The sequence below is a fragment of the Petromyzon marinus genome, chromosome 40, assembly GCF_048934315.1.
Source record: "Petromyzon marinus isolate PM22_M1 ecotype Great Lakes invasive population chromosome 40, UKy_Petmar_22M1.pri1.0, whole genome shotgun sequence".
NCBI lineage: Eukaryota > Metazoa > Chordata > Hyperoartia > Petromyzontiformes > Petromyzontidae > Petromyzon > Petromyzon marinus.
In genome coordinates, this window is record NC_133706.1 from 1651175 (window position 1) to 1668355 (window position 17181).

Below are 17181 nucleotides of genomic sequence, written 5' to 3' on the forward strand. Positions count from 1 at the left end.
ACCGATAGTAAATGAGCACCTGGGAATCCGTGTGAAATTTAAACGAACGATGCTGTACAAAAAAAACACATTCCCACACATGGAATATTGAGGGCACACTCTCTGGTTCACGTCAGTGCAACGCACACATTGTTCATTTTATTTTGAAGCCTCGCCCAGAGAACATCCACACTGCAAACCTGCACAACTCCCTCAAGCCAGAGCTATCGTGAAAACAGGAATGCAACCACTCCACTCAGCTTTCAATGTAAAGGAATTTCAATCCTCCCCGCCTCCAATTTACAGCGTCGAAATCGAAATAAAGGAATTTCTCGGGTCTTGTTTGGGGGGTAAATGAAGTTGTAAGGCATTAAGTGGCAGTGAAACATCTGTTAAAGGGCACTAAAACAGGCCACACTCTCAAAAGCAGGTTTCACACCCATGATGGAATACTGTTGGTGCGAATTTGAATTGTTGAAAACATTTGCGCAGAGTTTTGGAACCACTAAATGCCCGCATCGCACCTGTATCCCAGAGCAGTGCATCGACAATATTTCCTTTAGGGGCTGGCAAGTCATGCCAAGAAGCCACTTGGATTCTTGGCATTAGCAGCACAAGACGTTTGCACCACGGTAAGCCTTCCCACCCTCTCATTAAAACAATATCAGATGGGCTTGGGTGGATTAACAAAGCCAAATATATTGTTCTGTAATTATATGCATGATCGTTACAATGAGTTACACTGCAGTTTGAAATTGGCGGTGGATTCTTCACATTTGTGGAAAACCTGTTCCCAAAGCAATTTCGCTTCGAGTTAACCGTCACAGGCGTCCAAATCTCAACGGTCACCCACCACACCGCACAAAGAAATGCAACACCCCAAAGCCCAGCGTCACCCAACGAGAACTGTAGACAAGACAGTATGAGACGACAACAGTATGAGGAGATGACAGTATTTTGAAGAGCGCTGCGCTGACAAGGGATGAAATTTCTCCGTGGCACAGTAACATCTCCTAGACTCCAGCACTAGTGGTGATTTAGATAATTGTGGGTTTAAAAACATGCACCGAACAGCAGGGGATAAAACGCAAACAGGGATTCTGAAACCAACATTTCTTGCAGTCATTTTCTTGGCAAGGTTAAGGGAAGATCGTAGCAAGTTCAATTTTATTAATCTTATACTACAACCCCCACCCCAGCTAGTAAAAAAATTACGCCATCCCCTACCATGCGCATTTCAGTGTGCTCCAATTTTAGATCTTCGCTGCAGCGTTCAGCACTGACAATTGCCAGGCCGTCCTGGGAAACAAGTGCTTTACACAGCAGGCGAGCCAATGAAGTTGCCCATCATGTAACCAAAATAAACATCCAAAGGCTTTAAGGCCTGGCCTTGGATTATCACAGACAACACAACACAAATCTTACAAAATAAAACTCGCAGTGTCTGGTAATGTGCCGTGAACGCTGCGGGGGACTGGTCCAAAAAAAGAAATAACTAAATGTTGTTGCTTTTCATAAAAAAAGCAACATGCAAAACCCATCCCCATGAACAAGTGCTGCCCCCCCCTCCCGGACCCCCACCCACCCTACACGGCCACCTTAAAGCTCATCATCGGACTTCTTTTTCTCCTTCTTCTCTTCCACGACCACGGGCTTCTTGGTCGCCTCCCGCTTCAAGTAGCTGATGAAGTCGCTCACCTCGCGGCCGCCCTGCACACGTATACATCCACGTAAAAACTCCATCCAAGTCTCTCTTTCGTATGGCATGGGGCGCGAAGGGGGGTAAGCAATAGTGTTTATAGGTGTCATAGTTGAATGACACCATACGGATTGCAGCAATACTGTCAGGATGTGCTTAGATGTCGCATTCCCTGCCGAGTGGGATGGTGCTTTTCGAGAGCGTGCATTTGCCTTGCAGGCTTCACTCACCTCGTATTTCTTGGGGCTGTCCTTGCTACCCATCGGGGAGAAGTATATAGTTGGGAACCTGAGTATGCGAGAGGGGCATGGGGAGAGAGTAAAGCACTTAGTAAACGGGGATATGGTTAGCGGAGGTGTGCACATAAAACGCAGCTTCACGGAACAAGGATACTCACCCTCTGACATCATACTGAGCCGGAACGTCATTCGCTGTGGCGTCCATCTTGGCGATGAGGATGTTGGGGTCGTTCTTGAGCTGTTGAGGAGCAGTTATTGAGAATAATCAATACATTTAACAGCAATAATTCTAAGCAACAGCCACACTTGTAAACAAAATTTAGGCATAACGATTTAGTGGCTAAAATAGATCTTGATTTAAAGCTTTCATGACTGCAGGAATTCATATTCTTTGAGTCTTTCGGTAAAGTCACGTAGATAGGTTCAAATTAATAAAAATAAACCTATCTACGTTACTTTACCAAAAGACCCAAAGAAGGCTAAAAATAGATTTACACTTTACTCCAATCGTGCACGCAAGAATGGATTACTTTACAGATTGTAAATTCTAGGCACAAATTATTATTTGAATGAATGAACGAGGGGGTGGAAGACGAACAATAAAAATGAGATTCAAATATCGAATCTTAACAAGGTCACGAAATTACTAATACAGGGAGAGGCCGTACCTTATCGGCGAGCTCCAGGTACTTGGGCTCCAGGTTCTTGCAGTGTCCGCACCATGGCGCGTAGAACTCAATCAGCACGTCTTTGCTCTCGTCGTTCACCAGCTCGTCAAATATCTCGGCCACCACCACCTGCGGAGGTCAGATTGTGCTCATCGTATCACGATCCCCCTCCGCCCCACCCCATGCCCGTTCGAGTAACAAATTATCCGTACAAACATTGGTTATTGCCGACCACACATGTATCAGCACTTTGTCAAAATGCTGCTGGATGAGGGCCTCCCCATGCCATGCTAGTAATGGGAGTTTTATTTGAGCATACTTCACCATGCTGGGTAATGCAGTTAAGTGAAGATGGGGAATGTGCAGTGGACACCTACGGGCTATCTGCCCACAGATCGTGATGCTGGGGAGCATCGTTGTAAAGTAGAACAATTGATTGTGCGCAACTGCCATCTGCAGATTACCACGTAAGCAATCCTGCAGCTCTGTATGACAACTTGTTTGCATGTGGTGGCGACTAATCACAAAGTACTAGCCCCCAGGCTCCACCCTGCTTAGCGCCCAGGATCAGGTGCATTCAGATTATTAGCGATAGGAACATGCTGACATCTCATGAGGCATCGCACGAGGACATTGGCGAGTCGGAGAAAACACAACTAGCTGAAGTTACTATTTTACACTCATGGCTTTCCTCGGATTGCTTGAACTAAAGTTCCACGCTGCTATGGCAAAATGACTTTCACTCTGGGCTCTAGAGAACAGAGTACTGATGAGGTCATGTTAGAGCTGACCTTCACAGGGCCATCATTGTCCTCGGGGATGGGCTCAGACTTGAGGTGCTTCTTGAGTTTTCCATCGAAGTAATCCTGCAGGAAGTTTTCAAGAGACTTTCCATCACGCCTGTATGCACACAGCACCAAATACACGTGTTAAAAAAAGCACACGTTAACCATCGCACATGGACCTAGCAGGGCTCCACATTACACACACCAACCTCAGCAAAAAAACCCTGAAAACCAACATATTTTGAAACGGCGGAATTATTTTCTCAGACACCTCACATTTTCAAATATTTTACCAACATCCTACATGACAAGCAAACACAACCAAGTTAACTATTAAATCACCTAAAATACCACCTTTATAAAAGTGACAGTGCATAGAAAGGGCAAACTCGATGTGAAATAAATGCAAGAATTATTACTTTTTTTGGAGGGAGAAGCTTGACATTTATAGTACTTTCAAATATTTGAACGTACCCGGAAGTGGAAAGCCCCATGCCAACTGCAAATCTGCATCTCACGTCAGTCATTATTTTGAAACCAGGCAGCATTCGCGATGGTGTGAGGCGAGGGGGCGCGCGCTCACTCACGTGAACTCCTCGCGCAGGATGTATTTGTCGCCGTTGCTCTTCTTGATGGCAACCACGGGCACGTCCCCACTCACGTGCTCCAGCCCGTAGTCGGACAGCTGCTGCCCAAAGTCCTTGTGGTTGGCGATGGCGTAGCTCAAGGTGTGGCCCTCCTCGATGAACTTTTTCGCCACCTTCATGACCCTGCGGGGGCGCACACCAGAGCGGCATGAGTGGTTCAGCCAGCGTGACGGAAAGGGGGGGGGGGAAACGCACGCACGCAGGGAGACATCCACAAACAGCGCGCAGGGCAAGACTTCACTCAGACCATGATTTTTTTTGCAGTATTGGTCAGAGCTGCGGAGCTTTTTAAATTTTGACTGCAATGTACAGTTGAAAGGTTAAGGATTATGTGTTGTTATATTGAATTTAATATTCAAACGATTATTTTTCTCATCGATTCGATTTCAATGGCTGCATCGTTTTGCTGTTCTGGACCGAGGCGAAGTAACGCTGTACTTCGTTTGAATGCTTTGTCTCCTCTACAAAAGGGCGGCATTTGTATCTACTGCTCAACTGGCTGTCAGGTTCATAAGCGTACGTGAGTAAATGGGCGAATGGTCGGAGGGTAGGAAGTGTACCTGTTCCTCCAGTAGTTGGAGCCCTTGGGGTTCTTGGTATAGTCGACGTCATAATAAGCCACCAGCAGGTCCTTGCCCTTAAACAGGTCCTTGTTGTCATCCGTAAGGTGTGGGCAGATGCCCAGACTGAAAGTGGGAAGGAAAAAATACTTAAGACCACCCCCTCCATCCATAAGCGGTGCATCTTTGAGAATTCTTATGTTTGTAATCTTTTTTGTACAGTTGAAAAAAAATTGTGTACAACAGGCATCTCAAAAGAACAAGCCGCGTGTTGTGGAGAATGCCAGTATCCTCACGCTTTGGAGGCAAGGGTTGGTGTAGATCATGTAGATTTGTGATAAATGCGATAGAATATGAAGGGGACAGAGGGCAGTAAAGCAAGCGGGTTAACAAATGTGTGTAGTCATTGCTATCCGACCTGGTTCCAATTTATGCAAACCAAGCCTGAAAATTGGCCAAGTATTTCAATACAGCGCCAAATTAAATCTATACTCTGCGAGGCTTTTCTGGATAAATACAAGCCACTGAGATTAATACCACGATGAATTGTCAATCCACTGCAAGAATAGGGCCATCCCACACCATGCAAGGGTTATTGGACCATATTTGACCATGCTGGTCAATGCAGGTTGAAAGCAGACATTCCACCACTGCAAAATGTACCAACACTTTGTGCATGTAGAATGTCTTTCAAACCATAGGTAGCCAACCGTGCTAATCGAAGGTGCAGGGGGGAGGGACAAACTAAACACTTGAACAATGGCTATAATTACACCGCCCCCTGCTGGGTGCATTATGCAGGGATAATGATAATTATTGGACGGGCCGCATGCCGATGATCGCCGTCGTGCTCACATGTTGTCCTGGATGAAGGCCTTGATCTTGGCAGAGCTGTAGGAGTCCTCGGCATACGTCACCTGCGTCTCCTCGAACTTGCTAGCGAGGCGAAGCGGTCGAAACACCACGATCGCCCTGAACGCGCGCACACACCACGCATGCAATATCCCCAGATCAGCCACATGTCCGTGCGTACACCCAACACATTGACATTGCATGCACACCACCAACACCACTGTTAATTCCCAACTGATAAGTACTACAACTGCTTCCAGTAATTAGTGATGTATAGGTATACAAAATAAATTGGCAAGTCACAGCTCAAGTTAAGAGCTATCGTTTAATAATCCTCTACATTACAAACTATATCAAATCGAAAGCAGCCAAGCACATAATTTGAATGCTTAAAAACCCTCCCTTACAGGAAGCAACAGCACCCAACGTTATGAAATAGTAAAGTCTAAATATTCGGCCACTGGAATTAGGCTTTACAGAACAGCAACAGCCAGAAGTGGCAGGCAGGGCACAAGACGTGTGGTGCGGCAAGCAGATAGCACGGCAAGCAGATGGCACGGCTGAACGGAGAGCCACTCACTCTTCAGCACCCTGCTTGTCCAATACGGCCTGTACGTTGCTGTGAGCGAAGCGGTAGTTATCTCTCTGTGAGCTCGCCACCTTCATGAACTCCGTCTGTGCATCGCTGCTCGCATCCTTGAAAAATCCTGCCAACGTAGAAAAAAAGGGACAAAAACGAAGACAATCGCATCGGTAGCTTTGTCGTTCGTCATGGAAAATTGCACGCATATGATTGAAGAAATTGAAAAGTGGGGGGGGGATAACAAACAGAGCTGCCAACACGGTGCCAATAACCTCATCATTAGACCAGTCAAGACAGATGTAGTATCCTAACAGCAGACGGACGTGGGTCCAGTGGCTCAGGGAAGCTTCTCACCAACAATGCTGGGGTCGTTATCGCCAACAAATTTCTCCAAGTCCTCGACAGTCTTCAGTTCCACAGAGCTGGGGCCGGCTTGCTTCTTCAGGAAGCCAACGATCCCATCTGCACAGCACGCAGACACAGCAGAATATGTAAGTGCTCAGACACGTGGCTGGTTTAGCAGACTTTTCTGGACAAAGGGAAACATTATTTGCATCAGCAATGGGCACTTCAGGAAAACACGTTGTGGAAAAACACCAAAGGGTTAGGTTACCCACAAATTACACATGTCATCATTATTCTTCCTAAGCCAACACATTGTATTAGCTCTTATCAAGCGATGGGAAATGAAACTGAAATTCAACAAGAATTAATGTTGCAAATAAGCCACCTCAAAAGTATTATTGTTATTTTATTGGTTAAAACAATTGTGCTAATATTTTTCTCTTATATAACAGCCATCCAATTTCTACAATTTTTATGCTTTGTTTACTGCAAAAAATGTACACTTCACTTAAAAATGGCAGGTGCTATACAATTTAATTATGTACGGGCTTAAAAAGCATACAAAAAGTATATATGAAATGTGGAAATTTTTGTTTTTATATGATGCACTAAAAATAGAACCCATCATACACAGGTCGAATATACCAGATGGCAACTTTACCAACATTTGCCAGAGACCCTTTCAATGAGCATCTCCCCCCATCCACATCACTCCAGCAATTATTCGCAAGAAAACGCGAGTACCAGCAGTCCGGGGGCCATCATAGTCGCTGGACAGCTCGCCGTCACGGAATATCTTCAGAGTGGGGTAGCCACTCACTCCAAACTTGTTACACGTTTCCGTGTTGGCGGTGCAATCCACCTGTGACAATGTCAAAAAAAACGTCACACCATGCTGAGATTGCTATGTATTACATTCCCTCCAACACAAGCGGGCATGGCCGTAAAGACTCGGCATTGATTTTGCAAGCGGGCGCACGCTCTGAAAGGGTGAGTAGTGCTCTTACAATTAACTGAAATAAAGCTATTGTTACTTTGACTTGAGGTTTCCGCAACCTTGATACCAATTCATATTATATCCTCACCTTTGAATGACTACGTCATTAAGTGTCATATAAGCAACAATTTGTGTTTACATTACACACCAATTCATACCTAAATAAAGTTAGAATCTAGATTATTTTTTCTGAAATTACGGGTATAGGGAGGGACCTTTCACCTTACTGTGTACAATCAATATACAACAGTGCCTTCTCTTATAGGCAAGACTGCATACCCAAGTTGGATTAAGTGCGCTTCCACAGTAAATCGGAGGATTTAAACGAAGTGAAGAATAAAATAAGCCTCTGTAATGTCATTACTTAAAGTAGCATGCTACAGTTAAAATTAAATTGACCTATGGACTCCACAGATTTGCTTTGCATGTTTAGGCAATGCGACTTAGGTTGACTGAAATGCATTCTACCACGCAAGACAGCCCACATTATAATCCACAGGATTACCAAGAACTGAAAATCCCCACACACAAATCCACACTACTTCTGAGGAGCTAACACATTCATGAGGCCGCATAGAACAATATATAGTGTCCTGCATTGGGACCTTTGCTAACTACATTTTAAGGAGTACTTTAATTTACCAGTGGTATTATTCATTCATTTCTTAGTTTCCTGCTTTTGTACCGGTGCCCATTCAGGCTCATTTTATAAAAAAAACTAACCTGCTCAGTATAGTCAGCACCCATAGCGATTTACCCTCGTGCCCCACGCACTCTTTGTACAAGATGAATGATAACACACTAAACATTCCTCTAAAACTACACCGAGGCTGCACAACATCTCTACTTCACTTGCGGAGTCACGGTTACAGCGCTGATTAGCCACTGCTGCTCGTGCAACGTGCGCGCTAAAATAAAGGGGGGAGAAAACCAGATGACCTGGAGAAAGGGCACTCACACGACGATATACAATTAAAATAAGATTCTAAATCGTGCCCAATTTAGTCGAGTGGGTGCAAAGTGGCAACGTCTAAATCACGCAAAGCGCTGCAACTACCAAGTATGCGCCAGCACGGCCGGCAGCCCTGCAGTAGGGTTTCAAGCCAGCATCAGTGGTGTTCACATTTCGACAGACGTTGCGTATAAACGCAGGCACAATGCACTATTCCCCCCACTACAACCAAGCCATGAGCACATTCAGGGCGACGCTGCATCGCCCACTTCACGGAGCCCTGCACTGGGGCGACATCCGTGTCCGGCTCGGGAGGCGTGAACGTGCCCAACCCCGACAAGTTCACCGAAGGGTGGCCATGAAGAGGAGGCAAGAGGTGGAGTGTGTGTGGGGGGGGGGTCCAAGTGAAGTGGAGGGATCAGCGATAACGACAGCAGCCGGGTGTGGCTAAAAGAGAAAACGAGTGGGCGACATGGCGAACTTTTACCCCTGCAGAACTTTTACCCCTGCCGAGATCCCCCGATCCCACCCGACATCCCGTGCACCCCCACCCAGCAGCCGGGGATGACGTAGTTAAGCGACCCTGAAAGTTTGCCAGCGAGCACGCAAATCACGCACCTTGGCCAGCGCGACCGTGTTCTTCAGCTTGGTGGCAGCCTTCTCGTACTCGGGGGCAAGTCGCTTGCAGTGACCGCACCTGGAAAGAGTAAAGGAGGGCGAGGTGGTTGGAGGGGGAAGAGGTAGGAGGGGGAGGTAGTGGAGGTAGGAGGGGGAGGTAGTGGAGGTAGGAGTTGGAGGTAGTGGAGGGGGAAGAGGTAGGAGGGCGAGGTGGTTGGTGGTGGATTTAAAAAAATTGATTCTCCAAAAGACAATAAAATGGGCAGCGTCAAACGGAGGACAGCGAGGAGCAGCGCATTTGTTGAGTTGCCCGATACAGACAACGGGGGCAACGAATCTAGATTGTGTGCAACAAATCTAGATTGTGTGCAACAAATCTAGATTGTGTGCAACAAATCTAGATTGTGTGCAACAAATCTAGATTGTGTGCAACGAATCTAGATTGTGTGATAAGTCATTTTAGCCACCGTCAGCATTCGCTTACCGAACCGAGATTCGATATTTTCACATCTAATATTATTAGGTGTACGGTAACGCTACATTAAATATATTTAATGACAGCTTTATTAACTCGTATATTGAGCTATATTGTCACGGAGCTCGGTCACATCTCGACAAATTATTATTACACTGCAAACCAAGTTTGCGTCATTCACTCGTTTTAATCATTATACATTATAATTAGCTAATGCACCGTTTGACAAACACAATCTCACGAAAGAGCACAACGAGCCTGAACCTGCTTAAACAAACGTCGATTTACAGCCTAGGTTGGAATTTTCCCAAGTCCCTTGTAACAAAAAATTGATTAAAAACCCATTCTCAAACATTTACAAATCACCCACTTCAAGCACAAGCCAAGCAATTTGAATCACGGCAGCACACAAGATGCATCTAAAACTATATATTTTTTTTACTTTTAAAACGACAGGGAAATCTACTCCAAATTAGTTTAAAGTACCCGACCGCTGAGCATTTCCTTTGAAACTCGACGTGCACATTAATCAGCACCACCGCAATGCAAACGCGACTCATTGCAAAGTGTACGTCAAAACTAATCACGTTCGTTGCAGTGGGGTTCGACCAGCGGCGTTCTTTCTTCACAACGATCGTCTTTTTTTAAAAATAAATCAGAGACATTTTCATTGCCAACTCAACCCCCTCAATAAAAGCGCGCGGGGCAAGCCCCGAGAGCCACGGCCTCGCCTAGAACCCTGCGCCGGGTTCCCCTGCACCACGCCGGGCGCCTCGCTCCCGGCCTCACCAGGGCGCGAAGAACTCAACGAGCACCATGTCGTGGCCGGCCACTTTGGACGCGAAATCGGCGTCGGTGAGGTCGAGCACATCGCTGGCGCTCGCCGTGGCGAGCAGCGCGAGCAGGGCGACGAGAGAGGAGGCGGCGGCGGCGGGGACCATGGCGGGGACCGTGGCGGGCACCGGGACTGGCGGCTCGGGGCTGGCGGCAGCGGACGACGGCGGCGGCAGGAAGAGTGGCGGGCCCGCTGTGTGGCGCGTTTTGATTGGATCCCGCGGCGGCACGTGATGCGACGCGTGCGCTTCTGATTCGTCGCCGACTGCGGGGCGGCGTTTGACCCCGCGCCCACTCTCTCGCCTCCAGCGGCCCTGCCCCGACCCCGCCCACCACCCCCGCCCCTCGCCCCCACCACCCCGGCCCCCACCCCTCCGCCCCCCCCGCCCCCACCACCCCGGCCCCCACCCCTCCGCCCCCCCAACCCCCGCCCCTTTGTATTGCTGGCCACGCCAGACAGCAAGACAAAGCCAGCAACGTTTCGGGCAGTGGCCCTTCTGAGTAGCATAGAGTATTAAAATAGAGAGGCCGAGTGGGTAAGTGTTGGGAGACTTCACTTTTCCACCGTGGTTTCCTGGTAATAATGAAACAATGAAAATGTTCTAGATTTAAAGCTTTCGTGACTGCTAGGATCCATACTCTTTGGTTCTATTGGGTAAAGTCACGTAGGTGAAAATAAAATAACAAAAAATCACGACGTTTCGGCCACAACACAAGCGGCCTTCATCAGGTGACGGGACGAGACTGTCTGGAGGACAGCGCTGGAGTGGAAGAAGCCACGCTTAGATCACGACCTTTAAGCTGTGTGAGAAGAAAAAGACCACGCGCCTTGACAAAGGAATTAGCATATAATTTAGCATTGAAATGGCTCATTGAAATAGCTAAGTTAAAGTATACATATCCGCAGAGGTACCCCTTGACAAAGGAATTAGCATCGAATTTAGCATTGAAATAGCTGAGTGATTAGCTTGTAACTGGTCACAGAAATAGCTATGTTAAAGTTAGAGCATATACATTCACCGAGGCACCTAGTACTCATCAAACAGGAGAATTTAGCAAAACACAACCACGCTCAGACATCGGACCTGTGTGCGAGCAAACAAGCTGTTCTGACAAAGAAATTAGCATACAAATTAGCATTTGATTGGCGGATTTTAGGAAAAAGGTGGTGTGCGTACCGGTGGACTCGCAGTTTGGCACGGGGGGGAAAGGGGGGAGGGGGGGGGTTTACCTATTGATGGTGTGAAAAGGGGGAATTTATAAGAGCTGCGAAAGTTTGGGGTACCACTACTTGAAAAATATACTGTACCATTAAAATTAGTTGAATGTTTAGTTCGATTTAGAACATCTTTCCAATGGTTGCTTAATTTGAAACCATCCTCTCGGTTGAAATTGTGTCTGTGTTTGTAGATCTGAATTGCTTCATTAACAAATCTCTGATAAAAGCCCGTGGGTTTGCAAAGAACCTTGGTATTGGAGAAAATTATATCGTGATCCCCCACAGCGTTGTAACAGTGATCAGCCACGGCAGAAGAATTCGTTTTGCCGTGTTTCAAATCTGATTTGTGCTCGCGAATTCGGTCAGAGACATGTCGCTTTGTCTCACCGATGTAGCAATCACCGCAGGTACAACTCAATTTGTAAACCCCGGGGTACTGTAAATCAGGAATGACATCCTTCACGGATGGGATCAGATCACGAATTTTGTGTACTGTATTGAACCGGACCTGGATCTTGTGTTTGTTTAGAATTTTGGAAATCTTTTTAGTAACACCTGCTATATATGGAAGTGTGATGGTTTTGACCGGAGTATCAAGTGGTTGTTTCTGTATGGAGGGAGAGACAGCTTGGCGGATGGTACGGTCAGAGTAACCATTCCTTTTGAGGGCCAGGTGTGCATGTTTTAATTCACTGGTCAGGTGGTGTTGGTCCGAAATGCAATGAGCCCTATGGTATAAAGTTTTGATGAGATAATTCTTTTGGGCTGGGTGGTGGTGGGAATCAGGTTTCAAGTAGGAATCTGTGTGGGTGGGTTTCCTGTAGACAGAATGCCCCAATGAGCCATCAGGTCTCCTCTCAAACAGAACATCTAAGAATGGTAGCTTGCCATCTTTCTCCACTTCCATGGTGAATTTGATGGCGGGATGTCTGGAATTGATGTGGTGTAGGAAAAGGTTCAGAGCTGGGAGGCCATGTGGCCAAATGACGAAAGTGTCATCCACATATCTCTTCCACAGGAAAGCTCTGAGGGTGGAAGTCTGGATGGCGTCTGATTCAAATTTCTCCATGAAAATATTGGCTATCACTGGTGATAAGGGGGGTCCCATGGGGGTACCCTCATTTTGTTTGTAGAAGGAGCCATTCCAAGTAAAGTAGGTATTGTTGAGGCAGTGCCTAACCAGTGCAGGTGTGTCGGGGTCTAGTCCATGTTGGACCAAATTTTCAATTATTTCAATGGTATCAGGTACTGGGACCTTGGTGAACAAAGAGACCACATCGAAGCTGACAAGGATATCGTCAGGGGACAGTACAACGTCTTTGACCATAGAGACCAATTGGGCTGAGTTAAGTACTGCTGAGGCGGTCTTGCCAGTGAAAGGCAGCAAGGTATCTGACAGAAAACGGGCTAGTCTATAGGTAGGGGAGTTGATCGTGGATACGATGGGTCGAAGTGGGGTGCCTTCTTTATGAATCTTGGGAAGACCATAGAATCTAGGGGGTCTTGCAGCAGAAGGTTTTAGGGAGGGACGTTTAGTTGGGTCGATTAGGGAGGTCGAACTTGTGATGACCTTGTTGGTTTTTATCGCTAGGCTATTAGTAGGGTCATTTTTTTATTTTTGAGTAACTTCCATCGTTGAGCAGATTCTGGATTTTGTTGTTGTATGAATCTTTATCCATAATAACAATAGCGTTGCCTTTATCGGCTGAGAGGATGACTATATAACTTCTGTTTTTTAAATTCGTGAGTTCAGAGCGTTCATTTTTGCTGATGTTACTAATGGGTTTCTTAGCATTCTTAAGCATAGTGGCTATTTCAGCTCTCGCAACGTCTGCTTGGATGTGTTCTACGCCTTTGAGGGCTACATCGACCTGAGAGATGATATCATCTATTGGTATGTGTTTTGGGGTGACAGCAAAATTTAGTCCCCTAGCCAGTACTGTTTTCAGATTGTCCGAAATCGGGGTGCTACTCTGATTAATGACGATTTTGTTAACATCTAGTTTTGTTATATGTGGAACTGGGTTCTTCTTTGATACGTGGTTGAATTTAGAAATCAGGTTAGCTTTACATTTGACTGACAGTGACTCGGCAGAAGAAGCAGTCATGTTGTCTACGTGATTCCAATCAGAAGGTGACATTTTTTGTGTTAACATTAAATGAGCTTGTAGGAGAGTCCTGTCTAAAGTATCGAGTTCAAATCGGAGTAGCCTTATCCTCTCTGAGATTAAAGATAGGCTGGCCTTAAGCAGAATCTGTTTAGAATTCGGGGAAGATACAGCAGCAGAATTGAGTGTGAAAGCGATGGGTATTACCTTGTGATCGCGGCATCTTTTGAGGAAGGTCAGCGTCTCGATGAGTTGTGACTTCTTGTCCCGTTGATCCAGGTCCGGTTCAATACAGTACACAAAATTCGTGATCTGTTCCCATCCGTGAAGGATGTCATTCCTGATTTACAGTACCCCGGGGTTTACAAATTGAGTTGTACCTGCGGTGATTGCTACATCGGTGAGACAAAGCGACATGTCTCTGACCGAATTCGCGAGCACAAATCAGATTTGAAACACGGCAAAACGAATTCTTCTGCCGTGGCTGATCGCTGTTACAACGCTGTGGGGGATCACGATATAATTTTCTCCGATACCAAGGTTCTTTGCAAACCCATGGGCTTTTATCAGAGATTTGTTAATGAAGCAATTCAGATCTACAAACACAGACACAATTTCAACCGAGAGGATGGTTTCAAATTAAGCAACCATTGGAAAGATGTTCTAAATCGAACTAAACATTCAACTAATTTCAATGGTACAGTATATTTTTCAAGTAGTGGTACCCCAAACTTTCGCAGCTCTTATAAATTCCCCCTTTTCACACCATCAATAGGTAAACTCCCCCCTCCCCCCTTCCCCCCCCCCCCCCCCCCCGCGCTAAACTGCGAGTCCACCGGCACGTACACCATCTCTTTCATAAAATCCGCCAATCAAATGTTAATTTTTATGCTAATTTCTTTGTCAGAACACCTTGTTTGCTCGCACACAGGTCCGATGTCTGAGCGTGGTTGTGTTTCGCTAAATTCTCCTGTTTGATGAGTACTAGGTGCCTCGGTGAATGTATATGCTCTAACTTTAACATAGCTATTTCTGTGACCAGTTACAAGCTAATCACTCAGCTATTTCAATGCTAAATTCGATGCTAATTCCTTTGTCAAGGGGTATCTCTGTGGATGTGTATACTTTAGCTTAGCTATTTCAATGAGCCATTTCAATGCTAAATTATATGCTAATTCCTTTGTCAAGGCACGTGGTCTTTTCTTCTCACACAGCTTAAAGGTCGTGATCTAAGCGTGGCTTCTTCCACTCCAGCGCTGTCCTCCAGACAGTCTCGTCCCTTCACCTGATGAAGGCCGCTTGTGTTGTGGCCGAAACGTCGTGATTTTTTGTTATTTTATTTTCACCTACGTGACTTTACCCAATAGAACCAAAGAGAATGAAAATGCTTCCTGATTATTTTTTGTAGTAATTGTGTCATGTAATTATTTATACGCCAATATTGTAAAACTGTTAATCGGAAAGGCTTTTAAACGTTAATATTTATCAGGCCCCATGGTTTCGAGTGCAGTCTCCAACTTACCCACTCTTTATGGCCTTGCCGTTTACGTGCTATGAAGAAGGGCTATTGTTCGAAACGTCGACTGTTTTATTGGTTTTCCCTTTTAAGGCCACGGTGCAATTGAAGAACGTGTTGAATTATGTTTTGTTATTTATGCAAAGGGAACAAGTTGACCTCGATGCAACAGGTCTTCCCATAATGCAGTGCATCAGCAACATTTTGTAATGTAACGTTTAATACATATTAGTTTTTTTAGTAGAAATACATTTTTAGTGATTAAAGAGTTCGTCTGTTTCAAGTTTCATTTATTAGGTATAGCCCTGTGAGCCATGCGGCTCTTAAGTCGAGTGCAACCGCAACAAACAAAATAATCTACTAATTATATTTCGATTTAATGCTTTCGTGACTGCAGGGATTCATCTTCTGGGTTCTTTCGGTAAAGTCACGTAGAATGGAGATATACAAATAAAATTCTCACGACGTTTCGGCTACAACACAAGTAGCCTTCCTCAGGTGAAGAAACAGGACTGTCCGGAAGACAGCGCTTGAGTGAACCCTGCCAAGCTTGGCAGCGTCTTTTAAACTGTGTGGGAGGAACAGAGCGCCTTGACAAAGGTTGGTATTACCTTAGAGTCGCGGCATCTCTTTAGAAAGGTGAGAGACTCGATTAGCTGAGCCTTCTTATCCCGGAGTTTGTTGAAGGATCTCAAGGTTATGTGGAATCCCTCCCCGTAGAGGCGGTTAAATTTCGATTTAAAGCTTTCGTGACTGCAGGGATTCATATTCTGGATTCTTTCGGTAAAGTCACGTAGAATGGAGATAAAATAATAATAAAATTCTCACGACGTTTCGGCCACAACACAAGTAGCCTTCCTCAGGTGAAGAAACAGGACTGTCCAGAAGACAGCACTTGAGTGAACCCTGCCAAGCTTGGCAGCGTCTTTTAAGCTGTGTGGGAGGAACAGGGCGCCTTGACAAAGGTTGGTATTACCTTAGAGTCGCGGCATCTCTTTAGAAAGGTGAGAGACTCGATTAGCTGAGCCTTCTTATCCCGGAGTTTGTTGAAGGATCTCAAGGTTATGTGACCCAGAAGATGAATCCCTGCAGTACCAAATTTCAGCTTTCTACCTTGTCGGGAAGTACCCTCGAGGTCTTTGAGACATACAGATTAAGGTATTTATTTATATAGATACTTTCAACATTAACTAAATTACATGATAAAAAGGTTTTGGCAGACAGCACTGAGCTGAACCTGTGATTACATTAAATTGGGGTTATACAATGATGCTGGGCTGTTAAGAAATAAGTCATACAGTGAAATGAATTAAAGTCAAGTAGCGACTGGCAATTTGGACATGAACCAAGACTTGAGAGCAAGGGAGTTGCACGAGAGGACAAACCGAATTGGCTGATTTTACAGTGTTCTAAATCCACTGCTGGATGAAGCCCTCATCACGCCGTGTGGAGCATGCTGGTTTGGTTAGCCATACTACACCATGCTGGTTAGTGAGGGTTGGTGAAGGGTGGGTGGGTGGGGGGTAATATTGTGAAGGGTGCCCAAGCCACCACTCGCCACTTGTGTTAGCCGTAGTTGGGACTCGAACTCGCGATTACCGGGCGCGTAACGCAGTGAATGAGACGTTCTGTCACACCACCACCACCCTCCGACTCGGGCGCCGCGGTGGCGAGCTGTTACCTCCCTCGCCTGGTATGCAGGAGATCGTGGGTTCGATCTCCGACCCTGACACCCGTTGTATATTTGGAGTTTGCGTGCCTCTTTCTCCCCGTGATCGCGTGGATTTTTCTCCGGGTCCTCCGGTTTTCCCCTCCGCGTTTACAATAAAAAAACACGCGTTTTGAGTATTTGGCTGCTATAAATGTCCACGTGATAAGCCGCCACTTCGTTGAGCTGTCATTTGTGGCCCGGTCACCTTAAAAAAAAAGAGCTACAGAGCTCAGTGGGCCTTACGTGGAACAATAAAAAAAGTTGTTTTAGTGTAGAATACCTAAATTATAACAATCCTCATTGGACCTCTTTTGCCAGGATCAAAATATGAGAATGGGGTTTCCCCTGAAGCCTTGTAAAAGGATTCAGTTTGGTGTTGTAACATCTTAACACC

The 17181-nt window shown here is 45.8% G+C and overlaps 1 protein-coding gene across 1 annotated transcript; it reads right to left on the reverse strand.

Moving 5' to 3' along the window:
• Positions 1-106: 106 nt before the first annotated feature.
• On the reverse strand, positions 107-10530 carry PDIA3 (protein disulfide isomerase family A member 3). The gene is made up of 13 exons (XM_032968687.2): positions 10189-10530; positions 8925-9003; positions 7102-7219; positions 6367-6474; positions 6010-6136; positions 5433-5549; positions 4578-4703; positions 3958-4140; positions 3377-3485; positions 2586-2714; positions 2076-2155; positions 1909-1966; positions 107-1689 (listed from the first exon to the last, which is right to left on the reverse strand). The coding sequence occupies exons 1-13, from the start codon at positions 10338-10340 to the stop codon at positions 1579-1581; spliced, it is 1497 nt and encodes a 498-aa protein (XP_032824578.1). The 5' UTR covers positions 10341-10530; the 3' UTR covers positions 107-1578.
• Positions 10531-17181: the final 6651 nt, after the last annotated feature.